Genomic DNA, 18,874 nt, shown 5'->3' with positions numbered 1-18,874 from the left:
GAACAAGGCCTTAATAAATTGCTGCTAAAAATGTTACAATTACAATGTGTGATATAGCGTTTGCAGTTTAAGTGATAGACCCAAGAAATGAAAATTCTGTCACCATTTACTCGCCCTCTTGTCATTTCAAACCTGGATGACTTTCTTCCGCAGAAGGCAAAGGAAGATATTTAGAAGAAAGTTGTTAACTGGCCCGCATTCACTTGCATTGGTTTTGTGTCCATACAAAAGAAGTGAATGGGGGTCAGTGCTGTTTGGACACCAACTTTCTTCAAAATGTACTTTGCGGAAGAATGAAAGTCATCAGGGTGAGTAGATGATGACAGAATTTTCATTTTTGTGCGAACTATCACTTCATTAAGTGGATCTTCACATTCAAAGTCCAGTTTCCTTTTCACAGCCATAGACATCCATGTTCACAGTAGCGTTGCTCAGTTTGTAACCAGCGGCCTCTAGCGGATATTGTTGAGAAGTGCACATATTTACCCACTATTGGACTCGAAGGGAGATTTGTTCTGGGGTTCTAGACATAAACGCACTTGATCTCTTAATGTTATTTTTGGACAATATGCTGGACGTAAAAAAATCTTGAAATTAACGTATTACATGTAAAACAAATTGATTGTCTATAACAGCTATTCTCTTTGAGTATTGCTAAACCGAGTGTATATGTATAATAAATGTTATAGGCGGTTTCTAATGTTCAAAACATTGTTTTCTTTAGTCTTTATACACTCCTGTGTTTTGACATTACGTTTAAGATGACAGATAATGTAATTACATTGAGTTTAGATGCGCGTTCTTAAAAGAAGTGACTGTTATTAAAATGCTCGGTTTGTGTGAACATTCTGTTGCAGTAAGGTTTCATTATAGTGAGATGTAAACATGTACAGTATGTGCCTCCTCCAAACGCCCCTCTCCACCCCCTCGAGTCCAATGGGCGGTGGGGTCCACGCGCGGGCCAGCATCGCGCTGCTGTGACGGTCACTCAGTTGTGCAGCGTGCGGCACCCTTATCAATACGAAAACCTGGACTGCTTTCTTGGGAAGGTGAGTAATTCCCCCCACATATTTCATTCCGTCATATTTCCAGCATTTGGAGGTTGAACAACATTTTGCATTCAACTAAAATGAAAAGTTTGCGTGTTTGGTTCGTTTTAAGACCCGGGGGTTATTATAACCGCAGCCATCATCCGTTGCAGATACACTGAGGGTGCTTTGCAGAAGTGCGGCAACGTGGGTTAGTATTTGTTACTTCAGCACAATTGCGATGTTTCATAGTTCTATATTTACCATATAAGAGGGTGACATTTGAGAATAACACTGGTGTTGTTAAAAGGCTAACTTGAGAGTGTTATTGAACCAGATGCGATTCAGTGTATTTGTATTGCGCTGCTCATCTCTGCACTGCACTTGACATCCAAATAAGGAAGGATTGACTCGATGTGTTGAGCAGGGAATGGACAATACACGAGACCTTTAGTTCAGTGATGCCGTGAAACATTAAACAGGACCCAGTTTATCTAGAACTCTGTAAAGAGGCAGGTGTGCTGTTGTAGTGTGTGCTAAGACATGAAGAAGCTTTAAAGGGACAGTTCACCCGAAAGTGAAAATTCTGTCATCATTTACTCACCCTCAAGTTGTTCCAGATCTGTATAAATGACTTTGTTCTGATAAACACAAAGGAAGATATTTTGTTGTTAGCTTTCCAAGGTTTTATTTTGTGTTCAACACACTATTTTTATATTATGGGAGTCAATGGGGGGCAAGATAATCTGTTTGGTTATAAGCATTCTTCCAAATATAGTTCTCTGTGTTCATCAGCACAACGAAATTTATACAGATTTGGAACTACTTGAAGGTGAGTAAATGATGACAGGATTTTCATTTTTGGGTGACGTGTCACTTTAAATGTGAGGGGGGTCATTTTAATGCAATTCACTTTATGTTCGTAAAAAATGGCCTGTCTACCACACAGGCATCCATCAGTACTTAAAAACCCAAACCTAGTTTCTTTTTATTTGATCTTTAAAAACAAAGTATTAAACAAATGCATTAAAAAGTTGTTACTTGGTTGGACAGGGTCTGTTTGTGATGAGCGGACAATGGTTGTGGTATCTTTATGGTTTGTGTAATGTTTAAACATTAAAGCTGGAGAGGGTTTCTTCAAGATAATTTAACCTAGGATTTAGGTACAAAGATTTGGTCTGTAAACCAGAAGGTATCAAATGCTGTACTGTAACAGGGGTTATAATAGTAACATTAAAAAGTGTTTTGGCGAACTCCACATACTGTACAGTGTTAGAAAATCCCAAGGGAAGTTAAAAATGGAGACCAATTTATTTTGTTTAGCTTTGAGCTGTCTTATTTCCATTTGAAGGTTATCCAGTGGTTTAACCATAGTAACATGAGGATGACAGTAGAACAACATTGAAATCACTCACATTAAATTTAAAAAGATGGTTCTTTTCACGCATCAAAATGTTATTTTTTTTTTATTAAAGGTTAAGCATTTATGAAATGTTAATATTTGCGGTAATTCGACTGAGACTGCAAAGCTGAACTTTTTTTACTCAATGTCAACATTTGTGGCACTATGTAGCAAAGTGATATAATCTGCCATGACCTTTAAGCACCTGTGCCAGATACACTGATATTATCATCATCTGGCACTGTCGATATATAGAATTTCAGCAAAGAGGAAGTGAGCAACATTAAAATCTTAAGCAGGTGAGGGACTGCAACATTTGGGTGAAGTTGCTGCCAGCATCTTTGGAAGCCGTCTCTTCCACAGGTAATGAATAATTTGTGTAGGGCCGTTAATATTTTATAATCTTCGTGTGGACTCATGTTACTATCTTGTGTGGTGAACAGGCACCCAAAAGATTAGTCCTGAAACACTGTTTAAATGTTTAAACGAATTGTCTTGTGAGTGAATGCTTCTCACATTGGTGGTCTTCTAGTGGATCATCACATTGTTACATCATGTTTCAGAATCAACCTTTTTACAATAATAATACGTCATGCTTTTAAAGCAGGTCTGTTTCTGTAAGCATTGATACGACTGCACTCTGAATGCCTTTCAAGTTTTTGGTATCTTTCTTTCAGCGTTGCAGTTATCCCCAGGCATGATTTGACTGCAAATAATGCGCCATTATTCAATTTCTCCCCAGTCTCATTTGCTGCCACTCCACATTTCGCTGAACACTTGAGAACCTAAAATGAGCCATTGCATTTTTATTATTGGATGCTTAGGCACGTTCTTTCATTGGTTGTTCGCTCCGAATGAAGAGAGCCAGAAATGAATTAGAAGATAAGAGCGGGAATATGACAGTGACTGGAATAAAGCATTTAGCTTCACAACAGTGGACTGTGTAAGTGCTTTGAGAGGGATTAGAATCACTGGCATCCCATTGAGGGTTGTTTATGGAGTCACTGAGCCACTCACGTTCACAGGATTTGGGGAATATTGCATTAATTGTACATCCTGTTATGTTTTACAAAAGCTTGCCTAAATATGAAATATGTGCTGTGCTGTCTTATTCAGAGAGCAGACACATGAAAATATCCCGAACAATCAAAATGTTTTAGTTTCGAAAGGATGTGATTTCCAATACTTCACTGCATAATTCAATCAAGGCTGTCCAGTAATATAAGTTGTTTCATTGATTTCAGAGCCTTCATTGTACATTGTTTTCTTTACTGTAAACCCAATAATTGAGTTGTCCTTGACTGGATTTTTTACCAGACCCATCCTCTCATCCGCCCCGTTGTGAATGTTACCCCACGTTGCTTAGCAACCTTTATCTTCCCCTTTTCTTTTTTTAAAGCCCTATTGGCTGTGGTTTTGAGTGGTACTTTCAATGTGTGCGAGCCGTTATGTTCTGTCAGTGGCACACATTTCAAGGTCTGTGTGCATAAACCGGCAGGCTAACGCAAACATCAAGTCTCTGTTTCGGGTTGTGTTGTGCTGACAGATTTTTCTGTTCACCTCTTGCTGCTCTGACAGATTGTAGGCCAGCTGGTGTGAGGTCAGTGTTGGGACGGTGTTTGCCTAATGAGAATGCATTGCTTGAATGCGGTTCATATTTAGAGTGAATGTGAAAAGAACATGTCATCCGTTTAATTTATTTTAAAATATGAGCCGTGTAACACGTAGCTGGGACACATTAGGAGTATTGATATGGCAGATCTTAAGGTAACATGTTAATAATCATTGGGAAGCATAGGCGTGTGTGTGTTTGCTGTGCACAGCATGGGCCTGGCATTCTTCATAAAGTCTGTTCTGATGGTATTGCTATACACTTCAGATTTGGGTCATCCATCATGTTGCCATGTTGGCCACCATTAGGGAAGCACTTGAAATGTTTGGATTATCATCGAGCTGTTTTTAGGTGTGGTGGAATAGTCGACATCCCCTGACAAAATTATCAGGCACCAGCTACATAACAGAGAGCTCTGCAGCAGTTGTCTGTGTCTGCATTCCTAGTCGGACCTACAAAATCTCCATTGGCTGTAAGATTGTTCATCATGGTTTTGCAGCTTTAGAATGCTTAACTTAGTTAAAACTTTTCAAAGAGCATACTCTTTTGGGAAGAAATGCGTGGGAAAACATATACATATCACGTCCAAATTATAATGCTTTATAATTGATAAATGGCAGTTTGTCTGAATAGTGATTGTTATCTGCACATTTTTTTTAAGGTTGCACGATATCGTGTGCATTCTAGTTGTGGTTGTTAGAATAATGATTGATTATTTCATCATGTAATAGTATTTGGACATGTTTGTTACTGTATTGGTGTATTAAACCATGTAACTATTTTAACCACTGAGATCAATTAATGTATCCATGGTCAATGTATGTGTTTATTTCACATTTTGAGGCGTTTACTAGTATATCATAAATCAGTATCCCAAATCTCGGTCTGAGCTGGATTTTATTACTCACAATTTCTCACAATCTGTATCACTCATCGACATGCAAGCTGACAGAAAGGCCTGTCATTACACACTGCTTTGTAGCCCAAGTGCGAATCTCATTATCATTGCCTCATCTGTCCTTCTAGAACATCCATGCTGCACACAAAAGCTTTTCTTCTGGCTCAAGCCGTTGTTGATGCTGTTTATGCGCCATGCCCCCCCACCACTCCCCCACCTTCACCGTGACTGCCTGTTCTCCCAGTCAGCAAATGCAGGGGCCTGTGAGATCCAAGCCAGGAGACTTTGACTCATCATGCACAGCTGTGAAGTCCTCACGTCTTCCAGACATAATAGGCTTCTGTGTTCTGTGACATAATGTTGGGCTGTTTTTTTTAAATGTCACCCTATTTTAGGGGGAGTGATGCATGTTTTATCGCTTTGTTTGTGATGATATCTCTCAGCAACTGCACTCCAACTGTGCTGTAGGTCTATTTTGCCTGATAGTGGTGGTGATATAGTGATAAAGCTAGGTCATAGGAATAATTTTTATTTTTGTCTTCATGTGCTCGCCCTCAGATCGTTCCAAAATGTATACATTTCTTTGTTCTGATGAACTCAAAGGAAGATATTTGGAATAATGTCAGTAACCGAACAGATCGACCCCATTGACTTCCATTGAATGGACACAAAACCACTAAAACATTTCTCTAAATATCTTTTGTGTTCCACAAAAGAAAAGGTTTTATATAGTTTTAGTTAAAACAATTTGAGGGAACTATCCCTTTTATTTTTTTTTACTTTGCTACAATCCTGGGATTCAGCTGAGAGGTTTGTTACGTCGCTTCTCTGGCACTGATATCACAGGCCGAATGAAGACATGTATAGATAAATTATGCTTGAACAAAGCTGCAAACATTTCCTTTTATGATGTGGTTGTTGAAATGTGTGCAGCGTGGGACAGTCGAGTCCTCACTCCAGTGTCTGCTTTAGATGTTTACGTTATTGAGGGGTATTCTCAATTAAACACTCACCGTCGTTCTCCCAAAGCACTCTTCTCAAGCCATGTTTGGAGCTTTGTGCCGTGATCCTGGTGAGCTTTACTCTGCCATTTGTTTACAAAGCAGAAGTCAAACTCTGTTATGTAACACAAGCCCCCCCCCAACGTTCCGGCTCCAGCAGGCCCCTTGTAGATCTCTTTTGTGTATTAGGGCTGAACTCTTTCGAAGCAGTCATGGAAATAGAATGAAGCAAACCCCAGAGATTCTTGGGTGGAATATCATGGTACTATTGATTGCGATGCCTCTTTTATCATTTTAATGGGGCTGGCATAACGGAATTGGACAGCAGTCAGGGAGAGCTGTCCAGTACATGTTGACCTTCAGCTGTGTTATAGAAGCTTACGCTGTTATTCATTAACAGGCCATGACAGAATCAGAGGAATTCAGAAAAATAGATTTAAAGATGGTCAAAATGTAAAAAATAGCTGAAAGTGGTAAACTTGTAAAAAAACACATTGGGGATGCTTAGAAGTTTGTGAATGATATCCCCTTTAATTGTGTGGTAATCTTTTCTACATGTATTGGTGGTTGGATACTTGTCACAGATATTAAAGTTTCCAAAGTCTGTCACCTGTGCCATGCCAGTTCTTTTGCAATCGGCTGCTATCAAAATTCAAACTAGGTCAAGCTTTGATAGGGTCTGGCTTTCACTGTTGACATGCAGGAGATTTTTGAGGTTCACTAGACCAGAGTGTTGCAATAGACTGTGCAGAAGATTTGCCTTGTGCCACCTGGAGGAGGCTCCTGTTTTCACACTAATAGTTGCATTAAACAAAGATATGGACCTGAGACTTGTGACTTGGTTGAGAATTATGAAAGGGGTGATATAACGCTGTTTCATGCATTCTGACTTCTTTACAATGTTAAATGTGCCAACTTCTTGTGCTTAACGTGGTCAACTTTTCAAAAAATTAGTTAGACGTATTACGAACAGTGTTGGGTGCAACTAGTTACCAAGTAATTAGTTACTGTAATTTAATTACTTTTCCCTTGAAAAATTAAAGTAAGGGATTACTCATATGTTTTCTGTAATTTAAATACAGTTACTTTTGATGTAATTAAACTAAATACTTTGTGAAATATATGCGTGTGCGATAGTGTAATTGACTTCAAAATTGAAAGTCTTACTTTAAAATCTGTGCTTTAATGTATAATTCTCACATTTGTAATACTTTGGTCAGTTAATAATATTATTTATTTGAATGAATTAAATAAGCCATTTCATGTATATCCTTGAATCACTTAACTAATCAAGATTGATGTAGGATATAGAAAGTCATTTGTAATGAGTAACTAAATACTTTTTGGACAGAGTAATTTGTACAGTAATCTAATTACACTATTGAATATGTAATGAGTAACTAGTAATTAATTACTTTTTCAGAGTAACTTACCCAACACTGATTACGAAGTATTTCTGTACTCGATACACCCCCAAGGTTCGCATAGGTTTCAGATTTTTTTTTTTCGAACATGAAATACCGTTACGTAACAACATTTCTTAGACGCTTATTGTGCAATTGTTCTGGAAAAGCACGCCCGCGGCAAGACGGATGAAATAGCACACCCACGAGTCAACCGACGAGCATTAGGAAGACCCGCTTATCAAGATTGGCTGCACTCGGTCAAGATTGGCTGTGCTAAGGCGCTGCAGCTGCAGTTTGTTACTCTTGCGATAGTGAGAGAAGTTGAGGTGTGTTTGTTTGTACACGGCTTTTAAGTGATGGATGTTATTTAAACGGTGGATATAACTCTGGATTTGCAGATCGTTTGAAACTGATAGATGGAGCGGTCCCAGCGCTAAAAGATGCCGGACGTGAACCGCACGCGGTAAGTGAAACTAATGTCTATGTCTGTGTTTTGTTGGCAATCGGCGCGTACGTGCATAATCTAAACCACACAAACTTATATTGAATCAGGAGTTATGCAGCGATAATGCGATGATGTATTGTGTACTCGTGATTTTTTCCTCCTCCCACACACCCCCCAGGATGTCGTTTTGTTTTCAGAAATAATCGTACAGCTTTATCTATCTTTTACAAATGTGATCAAACTAAATACTCTTCCAAGATAAGGAGTATGTAATACTACTCTATAGGTTCTGAAGATGAATATGAAACTGGCAGAAACTGCACGTTCAACCGGACCTTTAAACATTTGGAATATAAGAATACATTGCCTGTCGATTATTTCTGATAACAAGCAAAATAAATAAAAAGTAAATGACAAGTTTAAAGTATGTCTAGCCAGTATTATTATGGAGGTTACCAGTAGAAGAGGTTCTTTTGATGTTAAAGACTCTTAATTGAACCATTCAGACAAAAAAGGTTCTTCTATGTTATTGTGAAGCACCTTTATGTTTTAGGAGTGTACAATACAATTTAACAAATAGTTTATTTAATTCAATTGTAATACAATAAAATATAACTAGTTATATTATTAGCCACTAGCCAGACCGATCAACAAACACAGACCAGAAGTTCGAGCCTGGCACGTGCGTCCGATGACAGCGTCTATATTCACACAAATGTTGTTGTTTAGATTTACTTTATTATATTGTGATTATGCATTTTTAAACAAATTATTGTTAGCATGAGATGTAAATCATATGTTACCAATATAATGACCATATAGCATGATGGTCTACTCTGGTCATCATAATAAGTCCATCCAATACAATAAAGTTGTCTACTGTCACTGTCAGTGCTCAAGAAGTACATCATTTGACCTTGACAAGACCTCAAGACAATTTTTTATGTCTCTGGTCCAGCCTGGTCTATACAGTATACCTGATCCTGATAATGTGCCCTTACATATTTGTAGTCTTGCTGTTGTCCTAAAATAGTTCACAAGTTCATGTGGTGCCTGGCATTCCAGACGAAGATGTGGAGGTGGATGGAAAGCGGGATGCTGTAATTCGTTCATCACATATTGAGTGGGTGCCACATTCCCAGGTGGCAGGTGCTGACAGGTTCATCTTTATGGATATAACAGAGGCAAAGCATAGCTAAGGTTGAGTTCTTTGAAGTAAATAGGGTATGATAGCTTGGATTTGTTTGATAGGCCATGACAAAGGCCATTTAAAGGGTAGCCCTGTCGGTCTGGGTATTTGTTTGGACATTAAACCAAGTTAAGCTGAGCTGGAAGGCGCTGCAGCTGAAGTTCCTTTATGCACGGGTAAGATACAAAATGCCTAATGGTTTTTGTGTGTCTGCGTGTAGATGAGTATGAATAAATCTTTCACATGGTTTACTAATCAGTTTAAAGAGATTTTTTTTGCTTGAAGGTTTTGTGAAATTGATATCTTCTGTAAAGCATGTTAAGGCCCACATGATAATGAAGGTGAAAAATGATCAGATGTTATACATTTTTAGGTAAACTATCCCTTTAAGAATTTTCAATTCTTGTATCTTATGATCAATGGATTCATTCACGCAGCTGTCATTGTTGGGATTTTATATCTACAGTGGAATGTGATTCCCTCTCTAATGCGAAATATGAACGTCTAATGTAAACAGCATAATTACAGTGTTATCCTGTATTATTGGATTACAAAATTGCTCTTATATAACTGTTCAAAAGTCCTTCTAATTTAGGATATATCATTTGTCAAGAGGACAAAATAAATGCTAACATTTTGTTTGGGGGTCAACTAAACATCAGCCTATTCAGATGCTTTTATTTATACATGATCTAAATATTTAAACGATATATTTAAAGTCTTTTTTGTGTTTAGATTGCTGTAACTGTATGCCATCTCATTAGAGATAGAAGGTCCATGTTTACACTGAGACTTAAATTATGAAAAATCTGCAGTGGCTTAAAATACAGTATGTGACCGTTCAGCAACTATAGAAGAAAAAGTGCCAACACTAGTCTGACTCTGAGCACAAATCCGACATGATGAGGTCACAAAAATGCAATTTAGCACATTGAGAATCGATTCTGAATTGGACCGTGATGGACCAAAGTATTCCCACCCCTCTGAATTGATGTGCAACCTTTATACAGTAAAATAAGATATCTTGGATTAATCTTGGGTTACTCATCATTTTTAGAAAACTAAAAAGAAACTATTCTTTTCTTGAGAACTGTTCATTGCCGGAAACTCATTCATTTTCATTGCCCCGTATTTCCCACTCCAGTGCTCTGTAACAGGTCACTTTGTATCTTGTTTCAGTGTGAACCACAGTCATAGGTGTGTGACACATCAGTTGGAGGCTTTATCAATATCAAGCATCCTCTTGCTCACCATGTTAAATAGATTACTTGTAACCTCATTCCTTTATTCATAAAAAGGTGAGGTGTGTAAATACTGCATCGCTAAAGGCACCAGATGGAATTGAAATGACAGTGCTGGCTTAATAAATGGTGTGAGCTTGGTGTATGATATGCCTCTTGGTTAAAATAATAGCAGATGAGGAATATTTAGTTCTACAAAAATACCTGTACAGCACCTCTTTACAATTTTACACGTGAATTAACATGGTTCTCGGTCTGTATATCTTTTAGCTTCATCTCCTCTTTCACCTCTTTTCATTTGCAGGCCTCTCCAGCAGAGGGCACAGTGAAAATTGATGCAGCCCCTGGTAAGCTTGCCCTGCTCTGTGTACATCCATCCGGTTCTCTGAACTTACACCGTTTGTAGAATTATATAGGCGTAATTGAAAAGTAAGAATTAAATGGCCATTCATGTAAAAAAATAAAGCTTTCAAAAGATTTAAATCACACCACAGAGGGGTTTGTGATGTTTTAGGTTATATCACAACACTGCAATAATAAATTGAAGGCTGTAAGGAATCATATCTGTCTAGGGAGGCTCATGAGTAAGCAACCAGAAACAGAGACTCTCTGTCTTCTTGCTTGAGTCATTGTTGAATCTGTATTCTCACTGCCAGGACCCCTGTCTCCTTCCGTTCATCCATCTTTCCTTGATATCCGTGCCAGCCAGCAGCAGAGAACACTGTAAATTACAATCTTTGTAGAATTTTAAAAAGCCCAATGAGCTTTATATAACCACGGTTAGTCAGGCATAATCTATCAGTGAAGTTCAACATAAGTGAATGAAGTCTAATAATTTTTTGACCGTTCATTTTATTATAATTCGCCAAATCTAACTTATGATTTGATTTATCTTATAGCCCGACCAGCCGGTCGTCGCACTGTGTCTGCCGTGCGAGTAACACCGTTGAGAACTATGAAGACTTCCCCTGACCTTATGCCAACTGGTGAGAGTGATATTTTTACTGTCATTTTTGAAGTCTACCCGTATAAACGATGTGAAAATAATACATCTACTTTAAATATGTGAGCACAATTATAAACTGCTTTAAAAGATACAAATGAATTTTTCACATCTTTTGAATTTGTTTTGCATGTGCATGATATTTCTCCACATGCATGCATGCAGAACTGGATCCTACCCGTGTTTGCAAGGGAAAGGGTGCTGTTACGTTGAGAGCGACACTTGTGCACATTGATGATGAGGAGAGCTCAAGCAAAGAGTCACCGGAGAACTCTGCCAAAAGTGAGTTAAAAAGGAAGAAAGCTTTATGTTTTCAAAGTATGAGTGCCCTGAATATATTTCAAAAAGCAGTATGGTGCCAGACTAATTGTTGTATATTATAATAATGGAGTTTATGTTTGTAGCTGCAGATAATGTAGGCTTAAAAGTGCACTTGTCAAACTCTTTCTGATCTGAAACGATCTCTGATTACAAGAATGATGCCTCTGCAAGCTTTCTTTTTTCCTTTAAATGATCATTGTTGATGTGGTAATATTGATTTTTTAGCAATCAATGAACTGCACTCAAAATTAGCCATTAACTCTTTACCCGGCAGCCTCTTTTTATAACTTGCCAGGCAGCTCCAGCATTTTTTAACATTTTCACTCAAATTTGATGGCTTACAGTACAATTCTGTAATAAATATATGGACAAACAATATAACAAATGAAAGAACAGTTAACTGTCTGAGCCCTTTTTGAACCTACACATGAAAACGCATGTTGGAACTAAAATGTCGGTAACTCATGAATTCTTTGAAATACAGACATCACGGTTGGTCTCGTTTGAAAAAAGAAAAGAAGGTGGTTATTGCTAAAAAAAAATCACACACACACAAAAAACAAATTAAAGGTATGTTGTTAGGTTTATTGTAAAAAATAAATAAAAAAGTTTATGTTTTTCTTTGATTAAAAAATACATTAAAAAAATACGGGTCGCAAAAGGATAATAAAAAATCTGAACACACTCTTTATAAAAAATAATGAAATTACTCTCCCTACATAAAGTATTTAAAAAACACCAAATAAATCTATATTCTAGTGTCTTAGACCTTTCCAGTTTCCATAGTTTGTCATGATTCGATTAGAGATTACATGCACAATATTGACGCAAACTTAGGTGTCCCGTATACGGAACAGGTGACAGTTAACAGGCCACACAAAAGAACCCGTATTCTTCATTTGTTCTTTTTTTATCACCTCTTTAATATGGGTAGGTTTGTTAAAAAATGCAACACTTTGAATAAACCGCTGAGATAATCATAATTTTTTATGAAAGACTCCGCCCAGATTAGAATCAGAACAATGATTAAAAACGCATAAAATATTTACCCCCAAAACAGATGAAATATGTACGTTCTAGGTTTAGAGATTTTGTACTTTTTCCAAAGGTGTGTAAAAGCGCCACCTGCTGTACAACAGTACAAACACCGATTGCCGTAATAACTCATCTTTGGCAGAGAACAGTTGATTTTTAAATGACGAGATAACTCGTCAATGGAGGGAAAAGAGTTAACAGTTTGTTCAAGTGGTTTTGTGTCGAACATATGCAACGTTGTCTGACAGTAACCTCGATTTCCCAAATAACTTCCAATAAACGCTCATATTTGCTGAAGGTCATCAAAGAAGTCCTTTGTACTCGCACCCACTTTCACTTCTGGACATGCGGGCCCTCCGTTGGGACGTTTCTCCATCTCTGTGTTGGAACTGTTCTGGCTCACTCCTAGCTCTTGGGAGAGATTGTTGTTGTGCCTGAATAAAAAAGCCATTGAAACAAACACTTCTTACAGTGGGTTCAATACTTCCCTTGTTCTCACGACAAAGTTCACAGTATCTTTTTTCCAGTAATAAATTAGCATCTCTGTGAAGGAAGACTTTTAGTTTGGTTCATTGCTGACAGCTTCTGGCTGGTCATTTGGTTTTTATGGAGGTTAAAGGAATCTGTTCTGCCGTGAGTTTGCGGTTTGCATTGAAAACAAACAGTTGCAGTGCCAAGTGCTGTCAGCTCTGTATCATGATGCCTTTTTACATTTGAAGAGGGTTCTAGAAGATATACAGATTCACTGAGAATCAAACTGTTTGGACTCATCACAGGTGGTTGTCTTGGTGCGGTCAATGGAGAAACAGAAACACGTCTGGCTGATAAAGTTGTAAACAACACCACAGCTGATTTAAATTCAACACAAGCCAATGAGACACCAACAAAGGTGAGTCAGCGCTTCATTCCTTTATAACAATGCTTTCTTTTTCCATGCTTTTCTTTTTATTATATATCAGTGCTAATGACAGTCGATAAACAACTTTGGAACACTGAGCAGAATTTGTTTCTCAATCAGTATAACTAAACATATTATTGACAAACTTTAAAACAAATGTATAACTGTGATTGACTTGCTGCTCGCTCTTTTTTATCGCATACAGTCACTGTTAACACTGTTTCAAAAGCAAGATAACATTTATATTCTCCTGTGATAGTGGACAACAGAAAACCACCTCAAACCGATACCAAGGAAGTGTTATGAACAATCATTGGCTTAAAAGAAAAGTTTAGAGAAGCAAATTTCATGTAAATGTCCTCAAAAAGGGGAATCCTGTGAGATTCAAAGTAGTTTGTATGTCACAGACATATACTGTAACCACAGAGTCGATGCTTTCGTATGCCTCTTTAGGTGGACTCACCTGTAGATGAGAGTAAGTGTCACCTCACGTCCTGCCTTGATCCACAGAGTGCTATTCGCTTATCAGCCAAAGTGTCCGCTTCTTACCCCCCCACCAGCAGTGTGCACCCTACAATCGTCTTGCTGCAGAATAGCAGAGGTAAATACTACAACAGCATCTCAATACTTGAGCTGGTATTGAAAGCGAGGTGTTGATGAAGATGCACAAATGAAAACAGGAGTGATGCATAGATGTTTTAGGGACTGTTTGGACTGTATCTGCTGTCTGGATCACATGTAGACATTTGTGTATACGTGATTCGTTATGTAATTATTAAATTTATCCATATTATTAACTGAATGAACGATTTAAGGCGAGGATCATAGCTTGCATTTTAACCTCAAATGACTAAAGTGTGCAAGAAAAAGATCTACTTGCTCATTTGGATGGGATGAAAATCAGAAGCACCACAGGGGAAACAAATGCCATTCGAATAGTGCAAATATAACAAATCATTCATTTAGACATTCAGTCATTCAGTCACTTTCTTGGAGATGCTGACATGTTAACAATTCGACACAATTAGTATCAGGTTTGCATTTCGTTTCGCGTTTGGTTATTTGTGATCTGTGTTTGTGATCACGCGTGTCAGAATCTGTTGCAGATAAGGACAGTGGCCCTTACCAGAGCCCTGCCATCGGCCAGATAACTCCGGCTGAGACTCTAGTAGACATGGATGGCAAGATAATTAGACTGTCTGCTCCAGCAGCACCCAGAGTCCCAGTGCGGGTAAGACACGCCTACTTCGAGCGTTCACCTGCTTAGGTTTTGACTACATGTATTAAAGGGATAGTTCACCCAAAACGAAAATTCTGTCATCATTTACTCAGCCTTGAATTATTGCAAACATCTTTATATGTATTTGTTCTGCTAAACACAAAGTAGATATTTGGAAGAATGTCATTGACCGAGCAGATCTCAGCCTCCGTTGACGCCCATAGTATTTATTTTCCCTACTATGGGAGTAAATAAGGATGAGATCTGTTCAGTTCTACCAAATATCTTTCTCTGCTTTCATCAGAACAAAGAAATGTATAAAGGTTTAGAACTTTCTGAGGGTGAGTAAATGATGACAGAATTTAAATTTTTGGGTGTACTTTCCCTTTAAGCATCCTAAAGCTTATTTACATGGAAGACACTGTTCAATTGTTGCACACTGTTTTCTTACAGAACACAGAGTTATCGAAGGACTGGTACAAAAACATGTTCAAACAGATCCACAAAGTTCCAGGTAAAGCTGTTCTTTTTTATAATCGCATGCATTTAACATGTTTGTTTTGTCGATCTTTTGTGTGCATGGAGTCTGGAAGAGTCCTGGTCACGTCGCAGTGTGTGTTCATTTTGTCAGTGTGTGTTTTGTCTTTCATTCATCTTACTCAGAAACTGTCGAAGAAAATCCATATCGTCCCACCTACATATTTCCTGAGAGCAATGACAGGCCCCTCAGAACCAGAGGTACCTTAGTTATAGTTTTAATCTGATCTTTAATAGTAATCATTCCCAGCACACGGGTCTTTAGAGCTTCTATGTGGTCTTTGTAATTTATTAACCTTTTGCATGACTTAAGAAATAAAACGTAACTGATATGTATCACTAACACTGTTAGTCTCTGTGCATTGATCAATTAGTACAGTTATCACTGAGCATCCAGTTCTTACATGGTCATTTTCAGTTGGAGAATATCAGATCAATTTTACACTGGACCTTTAACACTTTCAGAATGTTAATCAATGGGAACACCTAGCAGTCTATAAGCTGTGTCCTTGAACACTGAAGTCTCTGATGTTATTGTTCAGGTTGGCCTTGCTTGTCTAATCTCCTGAATCAAAGATATCATTCATGTAAAATTGAAAAAAACAATACGAAACAATAAACGCTTAGAAATATTTTAAATAAGTGTTGTTGGTTGTTTTATCAGCATGATTTATCAGTCACACACATGTGCATAACCATAGTTCTTAGATTGAATACCAGGCTGACCAGCTTTAGCCTACTATGCAATAGTAATATAATAATATGCAAACCATGTTTGTACACTTTGTTGTCAATCGATCATAAATACCAATAGATGTTGTATAGTGTCAACAGTTTAATTGGCACTTACAGCACTTTAAAAGCATCAAAAGTGCTCAAGGTAATAGAGCTATTTTCAAGACCACACAAAAGTGTATTTAAAACGTATAGATTGATAGCCTCTATTTTAAAAGCTCTCAATCCTCTGTAATGTGTTTGATGCTTGTGCTTAGAGAACCATCCTGCTGAATTATTAAAGGCATCACAACACACATAATGTCTTTTGTGAATCTATCGGATTAGCAATGGGATGCTCTGAAATACTCAGTTCAGCTTGTATTGATGTGATCTATAATAAAAAAGTCAAAAAAGATTTGAACTACTTTGAATTAATGTGTAACAAAGAATGTTCTAGCATCAGGAAAATACATTGCTGTGGCGATAGTGCCATCTACTGGTTAGAGTTGTTGGAGTCTGTAATGTGGCCTTGTTTTAGACTTGATGATTGGCTGATAATGACTTCTATATGTGTCACACTAATCCTGGTCATTTTCACCTGCTATATATTGAATGTTTACTATACCCCCTGGGGATGCAGCACTAGAGCACAGTCTAATGTATTGGTATGTGGTATATTTTGGGCCTTCGCTTTGTGGAACTAGGGGGACAAGGGCTAGCTGTCACAAACGTTTAATATTTTGAGTCTTTTTCTAGCTAGGACTTAACTGGTCCTCCATTACAATAAAGTTTAAGTTCTTTACAAGTTTTAGTGAATGCAAATTGAATTTGTTTTTCAATATAAGATGTATTCGTTCATTGTTTGTCAATATACCTAGTAATTATTTTTCTTACCTTTTATAGATGACGGCCCAGCATATGCAGCAGAGGATGGTAAGTGTCTCTTTTAATTGTTTATTAAATGTAAAAATTCATGCATTGCTATTTAACGTGAAGCTGGGCTTTAACATTGTTACTTGCATTTTTTTAAAGTGCGGACGGTTCCTCGCTCAAAGAGTGCAGCAGAAATGAGAAGCTCAAAAGGACAGATGCCCGTGCCAACACGCACATCTTCCCTAAAACCTCACAGGTGAGATGTGACACTGTTTAACAAATATGAAAACTTATGAAGAAGATTCTAGCACAGGAGTTTTGACTGATGGGATGCCATATTTTTAGTAGAGTGTGAATTCTTACACCAGGCTGGTGTTGCCCCAAATTTCTTCACATGGGCTGAATATGTGAACATCATTTATCGCACTGTCATAATAAGCAGTTTCTGGCTTGGAGTCATCACTGTTTCAAAATTCAATAACTACTTTGTATGTCACCACTTAAGAAAGTATGTCATTAAGAAATTATTGATGTCTTCAAGTTATTTGTCCTACAGTTCTAATGTTACTATTTATTATATGCTATATATGATGCTGATACAACAATTTGATATTTAAAACTGCATTTATTCAATTCATCTTTGTCTTTTAGATAATTTTGGTAAATACCATACTTTTAAAACATAAACTGTGTGGTCGCGCTCATCCAAACCTTCCCCTTGTGAGTTGCCATGGCAACTCTCCACCGCCCTTCCTGTATCACTCCGTTTCCATGCGTTTCCCTGCAGGAACGAGTGGGAGCCCCCTGACAAGAAAGTAGACACCAGGAAGTACCGCGCCGAGCCCAGGAGCATATTTGAGTACGAGCCAGGAAAGTCTTCTGTACTGAAGCTGGAGAGACCGGTATGACGCTCTTTGTACATGCATGTTGTCTGAGTGCTGTTGGTGGTGGAGACCTGTGCATGCTGTGTGTCGCTGCAAGAGCTATTTTCTGCCTGTTTCACTTAAAAGTACAGCATAGTTACAGCTGTGTCTCTCTCTATAATTGTATTAAGCGTATACATGAATTCACCCGACTTATTGTTCTGGAAATCTCCCAGTTCAGGTTATACATAGCGTGTTCTATTCTCATCATACAGTAAACACGTAAAGAACAATACACGCATGAGGCGTACACTTCATGAGCGATGGTGACCAAACACATTGTAATGTCCAGACCCAGCTGAGAATAGAGACGCCTCTATGTGAAGACTGTAGGCTGCTATTTGTCAAGGAAGCTTTGTTGTATTTTTGATGAGTGAAGTCTTGTTAGTATGACTCATTCTTGGAGCTGTTGTTATTGCATAATGTCTTTCTGATGACATACAGATGTAATAGGTTTTCTGTTGGGGACATGCAGTGCGTTTTGGAGCCTTGTCAATGAAACGGTTAAGTCAGGAAAAATGTGTGATCTAGGCCTTTCTAATTGGTAGGGAAAGTAATTAAAATGGTTTAGGTCAGCTATGATCTAGGGCAGAAGATAATGTGCAGCTTCTTCATGTGGATTAGATTGTGCTTCTGATCTTCTAAAAGGCAATTTGCAAATGCATTTAATTATTATGTATGTATAATATGTTAATATTATATATATAATATTTAAAGAAACATTCAGTATTGTGCTTATCAAAAGTTAAAGATAAATAAAGATAAAAGTTTTTTTATCTGACAGGAACTGGTGCCATCATGTTAATAATACAAGACAGACATGCTAATTATACAAATATTGGTATTAGTTTACTTCTATATGGCTTTAAAAACTATATACAGTAGAACAGACAATTTTTCGGAACAGCAGAACAACATGTGAAACTTTTTGAGATTGTTTATTATAAATATGTAGAATTTTTTGGAACAAACCAAAAAAAAATACAGTTCAAAACAAATGAATCTAAAAACACCCAGCAAAATGTAAATACTGTAAGTGCACAAATATTTTAAAGGGATAGTTCACCTAAAAATTTGAATTCTGTCATGATTTACTGACTCACTATCTAGTTGTTCCAAACCTGTA

At 37.6% G+C, this 18,874-nt stretch overlaps 1 protein-coding gene across 10 annotated transcripts in view; it reads left to right on the top strand.

The window, feature by feature from the left end:
- The first annotated feature begins 906 nt into the window (after window positions 1-906).
- LOC130432132 (sorbin and SH3 domain-containing protein 1) overlaps window positions 907-18,874 on the top strand; it is a 41,002-nt gene continuing 23,034 nt past the window's right edge. For 2 of the 10 annotated variants that reach the window (XM_056761391.1, XM_056761390.1), the window contains exons 1-12: window positions 911-1,049; window positions 10,527-10,569; window positions 11,122-11,208; window positions 11,391-11,507; window positions 13,358-13,470; window positions 13,933-14,080; window positions 14,574-14,710; window positions 15,152-15,212; window positions 15,362-15,436; window positions 16,856-16,885; window positions 16,985-17,081; window positions 17,613-17,727. In XM_056761391.1, coding sequence (XP_056617369.1) covers window positions 11,178-11,208; window positions 11,391-11,507; window positions 13,358-13,470; window positions 13,933-14,080; window positions 14,574-14,710; window positions 15,152-15,212; window positions 15,362-15,436; window positions 16,856-16,885; window positions 16,985-17,081; window positions 17,613-17,727 — 924 coding nt within the window. In that variant the 5' untranslated portion in view covers window positions 911-1,049; window positions 10,527-10,569; window positions 11,122-11,177. Of the gene's footprint in view, window positions 1,050-1,161; window positions 1,240-7,745; window positions 7,811-8,976; window positions 9,158-10,526; window positions 10,570-11,121; window positions 11,209-11,390; window positions 11,508-13,357; window positions 13,471-13,932; window positions 14,081-14,573; window positions 14,711-15,151; window positions 15,213-15,361; window positions 15,437-16,855; window positions 16,886-16,984; window positions 17,082-17,612; window positions 17,728-18,874 lie in introns of those variants that run through there. The other 8 variants (XM_056761385.1, XM_056761384.1, XM_056761386.1 and 5 more) reach the window with 8 other exon arrangements.

Source organism: Triplophysa dalaica, chromosome 11 (assembly GCF_015846415.1).
Source record: "Triplophysa dalaica isolate WHDGS20190420 chromosome 11, ASM1584641v1, whole genome shotgun sequence".
In the NCBI taxonomy this organism is placed as follows: Eukaryota; Metazoa; Chordata; class Actinopteri; order Cypriniformes; family Nemacheilidae; genus Triplophysa; species Triplophysa dalaica.
Note: the sequence above shows the minus strand (reverse complement) of the source record. Positions and strands in the feature narration are given on the sequence as shown.